At 43.8% G+C, this 10,000-nt stretch overlaps 1 protein-coding gene across 2 annotated transcripts in view; it reads right to left on the bottom strand.

Moving 5' to 3' along the window:
• The window catches only part of ttc39a (tetratricopeptide repeat domain 39A), a 47,154-nt gene that overhangs the window by 26,639 nt on the left and 10,515 nt on the right, over positions 1-10,000 (bottom strand). For both annotated transcript variants that reach the window (XM_063201675.1, XM_063201676.1), the window contains one exon: positions 4,226-4,330. In XM_063201675.1, the coding sequence (XP_063057745.1) occupies positions 4,226-4,330 (105 nt within the window). The remainder of the gene's footprint in view (positions 1-4,225; positions 4,331-10,000) is intronic.

Below are 10,000 nucleotides of genomic sequence, written 5' to 3'. Positions count from 1 at the left end.
TTACATTATAATGACCCACCCCCACCCCTCCACGCAAAGAGCCACACACGCAGACACACACACGCACACACGTGCACAAGCACACGATCTTGAATTAGCAAGCTGCTAGCACAACTATTGGAGGCCTTGCACAACATAACATGAAACAAACTTAATAAAGTCATTAGGCCGTAAGTCAGTCATCCCAGCATTCATCGGCCACTTCAGCGGAGCCTTCCAGTTAGCAAAAGAGACGTCCTATGCCCGTTAAGGGATGCCTCTACACATTTGCACCAAAGGTATGTAGTTATTGCATTAGTCAATAATAAGGATGGGCCTCAGGGGGTGCCTCTCAGCAGTACAAGGGCTGTGACTTACCCAATAGCGTATTTGCAGTGTGTGTGTGTGTGTGTGTGTGTGTGTGTGTGTGTGTGTGTGTGTGTGTGTGTGTGTGTGTGTGTGTGTGTGTGTGTGTGTGTGTGTGTGTGTGTGTGTGTGTGTGTGTGTGTGTGTGTGTGTGTGTGTGTGTGTGTGTGTGTGTGTGTGTGCTCGAGAAAAAGAGATGTTCAGGAAATGTTCTGTTTTTGTCACATGGCTCATTGCGCTTGTACAAGCGACTGTGAAATGGACGACTGCACAAGGACTAGATATGTAATCTCTGTGTGGGGGAGTGATTCAGTATTGTGGTCATGCTATGACTGAAATCAGGCATACAGTGTATGCGTGTGTGTGCGTGTGTGTGCGTGTGTGTGCGTGTGTGTGCGTGTGTGTGCGTGCGTGCGTTGCGTGCGTGCGTGCGTGCGTGTGTGTGTGTGTGTGTGTTCTGAGAATGTGTGTGTGAAGTGAGAATGATCCTGCAGGATAGAGAGATCTGGTTACACAGTGCAATAATTGTTGGTTCCCAGCAGAGCTACTGCAATGAGCTGGCCGGGGATAGATCTGACAGTGGTGGTAAACCACATGTTCATAAGGCCCACTGGTTTCTCCACTCAGAGTCAGACACACACGTGTGTGAGTGTGTGTGTGAGTGTGTGTGTGTGTGTGTGTGTGTGTGTGTGTGTGTGCGTTTGTGTGTGTGTGCGTGTGTGCGTTTGTGTGTGTGTGCGTGTGTGTGTGTGTGTGTGCGTTTGTGTGTGTGTGCGTGTGCGTGTGCGTGTGCGTGTGCGTGTGTGTGTGTGTGTGTGAGCTGCACATCAAAACATTTAATCATGTGTGTATGGGTGCAGACATGTAGTCTCTGTCATCCAAGTCACACACTGTCCTAACGCATCTGTGCCAGGGAGCAGCTTGTGTCAAAACACACACACACCTGGGACACGCCTTCACATCACTCAGGAATGGGGTGGGACAGAGTGCAGTCATTGACTGGGTGGGTTGGGAACATTATGTAAGGGCTTCGCAAAGCTGCTTCTCGCATAGAGGCAAGTTGAAACAGCAATCTGTCTAGCAGACGAAAACCACATGCAAGAGGACTCCATCTGCACCTTAACCACACTGTGTATTATATGGTTGCATTGAGTAGTACTACCAAGCCCTTGAAAACCTAGGGTAGTCTAAAAGCAGCACAGTTTACTGAAAGGCCCTATCTCAAAATAAGTAGTATACTTGCTAAGAGCAGAGCCCTGTGTATTTGTTGTGCTAGCAGTATTAAGACACAAACTCTCTCATATTAGGAGGATTACCACCTGATGAGAGTGAAGATACTCGGGTAAAAAGTGGCTGAACCTGCTTTTTGGAATGCCCTCTAGATAAAAAGGGGATATCTTAGCATGGCAAAGGTAGAGGGGAAATTGTGAAGCTGTAGCATAAAAAGGGCAGACATGAAAGAGGTTGGGTGTAAGCTCTTGCAGAGTGAAAACAAAAGTGCAACCCTGAATACTTTGCGACCAAAATTAGTCTAATCTACGTAGATGTCGACTCTTTTAGTGTTGAATTAACATTGCCTTATTTTACTGTATGGGGAGGCTATATTTCACAAAGGCAATGCAATTTTACTGTAGCACAGGCGAAGCATTGCTTACTGACGAAACACTTGTGCAACAAGAGGGTGTGGGGAATATGTGGCTTTCAAAGCCTCAGTCTCCAATGGCTCTAATTCACTCACTCACAGTCGCTTTTTCTGCCTCTTTCATGGCACGTCTTTATGGCAGCTTACCTCCCACACACACATTGATATGAAGACTATAGTATAAACACTGGAATACACACACACTCATGCAGACAAACGCACACTGACACACTTATGCACGCTCACACAAACTCACATACACAGGAAACCAGACACATGTAAACATATTGTATGTACACATGCGTAACAAACACACAAGATGTACACTGAACACAGATTAAACCATGTAAACCATGTGGTACACGCACGCTCGCACGCACACACATCAATAGAGCGTAGGCAAACACATAAACATAGAAATGCAGTCCCTGCATATGCAGGCTTAGAAGAAACCACAACCATGCCCATGCGCACGCACGCACGCACGCACACACGCACAACCATGATCACAATGGAGAGTCAGGCTGGGAGGGAAGAGAGGGGTTGAGGGATGGATAGAGTGATGGGTGGAGGTAGAGAGGGAGGGAGAGAGGGAAGAGCAGCGGTGGCCGGAGGGCAAGAGATACCTCTGCCAGATAAATGCTTCCTGAGTTTCATACTCATAAGAGGAGAGGAGAGGAGAGGAGAGGAGAGGAGAGGAAAGGAGAGGAGAGGAGAGGAGAGGAGAGGAGAGGAGAGGAGAGAGGAGAGGAGAGGAGAGGAGAGGAAAGCGAGGAGGAGAGGAGAGGAGAGGAGAGGAGAGAGGAGAGGAAAGCGTGGAGGAGAGGAGAGGACAGGAGAGGAGGAGAGGAGAGGAAAGCATGGAGGAGAGGAGATGAGAGGAGAGGAGAGGAGAGGAGAGGAGAGGAGAGGAGAGGAGAGCGAAGAGGAGCGGAGAGGAGAGGAGAGGAGAGGAGAGGAGATGAGAGGAGAGTGTAGAGGAGGGCAGGGTGGTGCTTACTAGGCCAAATGTGATTTGAGACCACAGTGCACCCTGAAAGAGATTAGCAGAGGTACAGAGCAGTGGAGTTGAGTAAGAGAGAGAGAGAGAGAGAGAGAGAGAGAGAGAGAGAGAGAGAGAGAGAGAGAGAGAGAGAGAGAGAGAGAGAGAGAGAGAGAGAGAGCGCAACAGAGAGGGAGAGATCAAAAGAAAGATACATGAAGAGTGAGAGAAGTGAAGAGACATAGAGGGAGAGGGCCAGAGGGAAATGAAAGACGAAGCAAAAGGGGACACAGACTAAAACGGACAGAGAAAGGTAAGAAATGAGAATAAAGAAAGTAAGGCGGACTAGGCAGAGAGCACAGAGAGAGAAAAAAGACAGAGAGAGGGTCTGTACAAAGGCAGCAGGGAAAATAGAAACAGTAACAGTAAGTGTGTTCGAGTTTGTGTGTGTGTGCAGGGCCGCTGACTTTGGCCGGGCCCAGGACGAAGTCATACGAAAGGGTCCCTGCTCGTAATGAAATCATACAATACATATATTGAGGAACTAATTCTGCTCCCCCCCTCCTTTGGCCCAGGACAACGGACCCCTGTGTCCTCCCCTGTCTGCCTGTCTGTCTGTCTGTGTATGCATGTCTGTGTGCGTTTCTGAGAGAGATTGAGAGAGAGAGAGAGAGAGAGAGAGAGAGAGAGAGAGAGAGAGAGATGGGTGGGGATGGATGGTTTACTGGGGCTTTAGTCTGCCACAGGAGTGAATGGGCGCAGCATAAAGAGAAACCTGAGGTAGCCCTGTGTTCAGACACATTGTCAAAGGGGCCGCTGGAACAGCACGTCCACTCAGGGGGAAAATGTGCATCCTCTGGGGATACCAGTGATGGGAACACAAACACGAACACACGAACAGGCAAAGACACACACACACACACACGCACACACACATACACATGCACTATACAGATGCGTGCACGCACACACACAAGCGGAGTGGCTAATGCACTAATGACATCCACGCATTCACAAACAAACTCCCACAACAGAGCAACAACAATTCATTCTCCCACACACATACACTCCAGTGACATCCATCCATTCACACACACACACACACACACACACACACACACACACACACACACACACACACACACACACACGCACACACACGCACACACACGCACACACACGCACACACACGCACACACACGCACACACACGCACACACACGCACACACACGCTCAAAAAGAATGAACTGGCTCACCTGGTCTTGAGCCGTGATAACGCTCCTTCAAAGTCATTTTGCAGGAACAGGTCGAGAGCCACCATGCAGTCCTCAAGCGTCAAAGACAGTTCCGACTTCTCAGACCTAATAAAAAAAGAGAGAGAGAGAGAGAGAGAGAGAGAGAGAGAGAGAGAGAGAGAGAGAGAGAGAGAGAGAGAGAGAGAGAGAGAGAGAGAGAGAGAGAGAGATACAGTATGTAAGTATATGTAGGGCTTGGATGTGATGTTATATTTTTCTTGGCTTGACATTCTTCAGAGAGAATGAATGACTGAATTTATGAATGAATGAATGAATGAATGAATGAATGAATGAATGAATGAATGAATGAATGAATGAATGAATGAATGAATGAATGAATGAATGAATGAATGAATCATTAGTGTCACTGGTAACCACAGCAATTATCATTTGACAACAGAGAGTTCCATGACTCTCAACCAGCCATGACTGATTGCTTGTTATTATTATCAAATCCAACAGATTACAGAAGAGATTAGTGTCGTGCCCATTATACTATTGTTGGGAACACCACGGGACAGCCAGTGAGTCCACTCTGCCAGAGTGCCTACACAAGAGATTATGTGTTCGTTATCTGTTCCATAATACCAAGGTAGAGACAGAAATTAAATGTGCTGCATCATTCAGCGCTTTGAGTCAACTTCATAGTTGTGATACTGCGGTATATCTATACATGTTGTATTGTATTGTGTTGTATTTTCACCAAGTTGGCACACACAAGACGCCATGATTTGAAAGGCTGACATATTCAACCTCATCTGTTAAATTGGCAACTGTGAGGTTTAAGCACATACTGGGATACATCCAGACAGCAGATAATATGGTCAACCATTATTTTACTATAGATAGCTTGTGGTTGGTACAAAGCAGAAAAATGATCAATAACATTAAAAGCTAAACTATGAGAGGAAAAATAATAGAAAAAAGTAAAGCTCCCGAAGTCACTGGTACTGGCACCCTTAACTGGGCATCACTGTGGAAACCTAATTTGACTCAAATGTGGTAAAACACAAATGGGAATGATCTTTAATTAATCGCTTTTGTCCATAGGACATGAATTAGCCAATTAATTATTCTATATGCGTTTTAAAAAGCCTCCTGTTACATCCTGTTCCTCTTTCACAAAGTTGAAGACAGAGGAGTTGTCTGGGGGCACCAAAAATGCTATTATTTGCAAAACCTAGACCTCCAATGACAAAAGGTTAACTCAAAGACCTAGGAATATTAATTTCAATGTTGTATTATGTTATTCATATTCAGAACACTGCCAAACATGGAACTGTGAAGAACATCCTTGATTCCCGAGAATTATTTATGATACAAGTCTGCGAATGGTGGTGCAGATAGTAGAAAAACCATCGGGTCTAACATCTACAGATCCGGAGGCCAACTTCGGTTCAGTTCAGTTTCAACAAGCACCACATTTCAAACACTACACAAAGTACAGCTTTTTGGATGGACACCATGGCAGACCCCATTGCTTAATAAAAGTCATTAAAGGGAACACCTGATGTTTGTATAAGAGAACACAGACTAAGCACAATCCTTTTAAAAATGTTTGAGGTCAGATGAAGAAATAGTAGAGATTTCCGGTAATCCACACAAACAGTATGTTTGCATACTCTGCAAAAAAGAACACCCTATCAAAACTCAAGCATGCTGTCCGTCCATAATATTATGTCACGCTTTGTTGCATCTGGTATTGGAGGCATTGGACGTACCGCATGTATCATGACAGGCATCACAGGTATCATCATTTGCAGGAAAATGTTTTACCCTGTGCTATAACACTTGAGGTGAAGATTATGTGAACCCCAGCAAGACAAAAACCCAAATCACACATCCAAAAGCATGACGAATGGTTGTAAAATTAAAAAAAAAACATTGTTCTAAAATGGCAAGCAATGATTCCAGATGTAAATCCAGCTATCAAGTGAAGAGAAAATCCGAAGTGCTCAGGGAATTGTTCAGAAAAAATCTTGAAGGTGCTCTTTTGTGTTGGGGAAAAAACAATATCTTGTCAAAAAAGGGAGTCCAAGGCACTCTTCTTGTGGAAAAATATTTAAAAGCCTTTATTGAAACATGGCTATTAAGTTTAAAATCATGGGAGCAAATTCTGCTCCCATGTTTTTAAACTTAATAGCCATGTAAATCCAGTTATATTGGGAGGAATGTGAAATCAGGCATAAGGGGAAAGAATCCTGTACCTGGTCAAGAGGATGAACATAGTATTGCAATGGCAAAGTGAGGGAAAATACCACTAGAGAAGTGAAAGAAGCTCATTGATGAATACAAAAACATTTGGAGGCTGTCATTGCTGTATGGGTGTGCAACCAAATATTAAGGAGGGGTGCCAATATTTCTGCACATGCCCTTTTTCTTACTTTTCTTTGAAAGTACAAAATCCATTTGGAAAAAATAATAATTTTCTATTCTAAATATTTTCGGACCTCCAATTAAAAGATCCTGGTGGTAAAAGTTGTGTATTTTCCCATTTATTTCTGGATATATTGCACATTTTGGAAATAATATCAAGGGGTGCCAATACTTATAGACGGCGCTGTACCAGTGGAGTTTGTAAATGTTCAAAATGACTAAACTGACAAAAATGAACAGAACAGAATAGAACTTGTGGCACAAAAGCAGTTCACTGCAAAGCTATTTGAGCATGGAGCTGTTTTTTGGGATTCCCGCAGGCATTGCGTGCGCTTTATAAAGAGAGAGCAAGTCTGGCTGACACAGTCCTCCCATTGAGAATGACAGGAGTGCACACACTCTTTCTATTTCTATCTTTGCCTCTCCAACTCTCTGTCTGTCTCTCTTTCTGCAGTGGAAGTCTGTGCTGATGGGATTGTAATGCACAACACTAACTCACTTCTCACTCACTCTCTCTTCCAGACATCAGACTAATTATTGAAAGGAAGAAAGAAAGAAAGAAAGAAAGAAAGAAAGAAAGAAAGAAAGAAAGAAAGAAAGAAAGAAAGAAAGGAAAAGAAAGAAAGCCATGCCTCTGTTCATTCATCAGACCCGTTTCCAAATGACGAGGTAAGCGATTTACATTATACCACTATAATACTATGTGCGTTATTACATGATAATACTACCATAATACCATGAGCACAGGTGTGTGATGGCTATTACATTACATTACACTTAGCTGACACTTTTCATACACAGCGACTTACGGTGGTTTGCTTTAGGTGTTTTGTTTTAGCTACAGGGTATTGGTTACAGTCCTTGGAGCACTATGGGGTCAGGTGCCTTGCTCAAGGGCACCTCAGCCATGGAGTGAGATAGGGAATGGAAGGGTGGGATTTGAAACTGCAACCCTGTGATCTAAAGTCCATCTCCTTAACCACTAGGCCACAGCTGCCCGCATATATACTGCCCGGATATACTCATAATCAGGGTTGTAGGGGTATTAAACGCTAACGTGACACATGTATACGCAGGAAACTATATTCAGGAAACTATGGCGCACCGCCATAGTTTAAATGTGGCCGCTATAGTTTCCGAAAATGTAATATATATATATATATATATATTTTTTAAACAATTTCCGTTTTGTTTAAAACGCATTTTCCTCCTGGAATAAATACATCTTATAGAGAAAACCATGAGTGCTTGAAAGACAGAGGGATCAAAAGCCTTAACTTGGGTATGGGTTCAATGAAAAACCTCCAGACAGTTGGGATGAGTTTACTGACACTCCCCATGCTTTGTTTTACAGTTGTATGATAATGAATTAGGCGACAGGCCTTCATTGACACAGCAGAGGAGACATCGGGCTGCATATAGAAATTAATGTGTAATGAATGTGAATACGTATAGGCATAAATGTGTAATATATTTTTCAGCCCTTTTACTGGGAGGAATTTTGAAAAACTGGCCCTGTGACCAGCACCCCTCATGTAGAATGTGTACGCCTATGTGTAGGGGGGGAAAGGCCTAGCCTACTGTCTTAGACCCTTTTAGTCTGTGCGTTAACAATTTCACAGTGCTCTTAAATTCTTATATGTGCTCCTATTTTGTTTACATACTGAAATGTATGTACTTTACTCATTGTTTTGCCGTTTTGCATTTACGCCCCCCCCCCCCCCCCCCAAAAAAAAAAAAAAAAAAAAAAAAAAAAAAAAAAAAAAAAAAAAAAAAAAAAAAAAAAAAAAAAAAAAAAAAAAAAAATATATAAAAGGCCCACGTGAAATGACCCCCCCACACACACACACACAAAATCACAGCTGCCCCCATAGTTTCCAACATTTCTGTGGGAAACACTGATACGCTTTTTATACAATCCTACTTTTGATTATGTGACACTCAATCGGTTGGTAAACTGGATTAGCCATCATGGTGAGAAAATACGACTACTATTTGCTTGTTAAAAAGGTGTGTAAAGTAGATTTTGCCCCTGGATGAAAAAGAGCAAATTGGCAATTCTATACAAAAGAAGCAACAGTGTAATAACCTGTGTGCCATGCACACAAGGAATCACTGTGAACTATAGTTGTTCCTTAAGCTGAGATGCTATACATCATTTTTAAGGAGAACAGCTAAACAAATACAGCCAGTTCAGAGAGTGAACCTTGGCACTTGGGTTAGCCCAGAGAAGTGCTTTAATCTTTAATTAAATGCTCTTAAAAACACGCCAGTGCGGTCAGAACAACTCAGCACTATTTAAAGGTGTTCTGACTGCTCAGCAATATAGACATGGAGGCATAAGCTTCACTTGAGAACGTGAGAGAGGGGTTAAGTTGTTTTGGAGGATAATCTATGGTGTAATTTGCACACGGTTGCACTTTCCCATTTTGTCAACAATATGCACCATTGTCCCAAAATATCCAGGAGCCTTTCTCAATATGTTGACATTCAATGGATGGAAACAATAGAAAACCAAATACAGTTTACAGCAGTGACCCCAGGTCCCAAGAAGTTATGCATTTCTCTCTGGCTTCACATTCCAGAGTGTCCCAACACACACACACACACGGACCACTTCACACTGGCCCAAGACTTCGCTGTCCACTCTAGCTCTCGCTCTCGCTCTCAAACTCTAAAACTCTAAAACTCTATTTTGCTCTGTGAACCACCCCCCATCCCTCAAACTCTAAAACCCTGTCTCTCTGTCTCTCTCTGTGCCCCCCCCCCTCCCTGTATCTCTCTGTCTGTGTCTGTCTATTGGGTTTTGTGCTAGCTACCCCTAATGAGCTGGTATGGGAACCCACGAAACAAGAGGCCTGTCTGCTGAGCCCCTGCCGCACTGTCAATGGTCACTCGACTCGACTCGCGGCCTAATGACATGGGGATGACCGCCATGCAAAACGCCCTCCATAATGGGAGACTGCATGCCACTTCCTCTCTCTCTCTCTCTCTCTCTCTCTCTCGCTCTCTCTCTCTCTCTCTCTCTCTCTCTCTCTCTCTCTCTCTCTCTCTCTCTCTCTCTCTCTCTCGCTCTCTTCACTTTAAACTAGAGGAACAATGACAGCCTATTGTGTTGCTGATAGGGGCCATGGTCTGTAACCTTAGTTAATGTTTGAAAATGCCATTGACATCCGCACGATGCGTGTGAAATGTATGCTGCTCGCCCATGACAACAGAACCCGAATGTCTGAACAGTTTAGCACATTGTATGACATGAAGTCTCGTGTCTCCTCTCTCCTCCCCATGAATTGCATTATCAAGAACACAATGGTCCTCCATACTACACAGTGTAGTTAGGTGCAGCATGGTTAGGTAACC

The sequence above is a fragment of the Engraulis encrasicolus genome, chromosome 6, assembly GCF_034702125.1.
Source record: "Engraulis encrasicolus isolate BLACKSEA-1 chromosome 6, IST_EnEncr_1.0, whole genome shotgun sequence".
NCBI lineage: Eukaryota > Metazoa > Chordata > Actinopteri > Clupeiformes > Engraulidae > Engraulis > Engraulis encrasicolus.
Note: the sequence above shows the minus strand (reverse complement) of the source record. Positions and strands in the feature narration are given on the sequence as shown.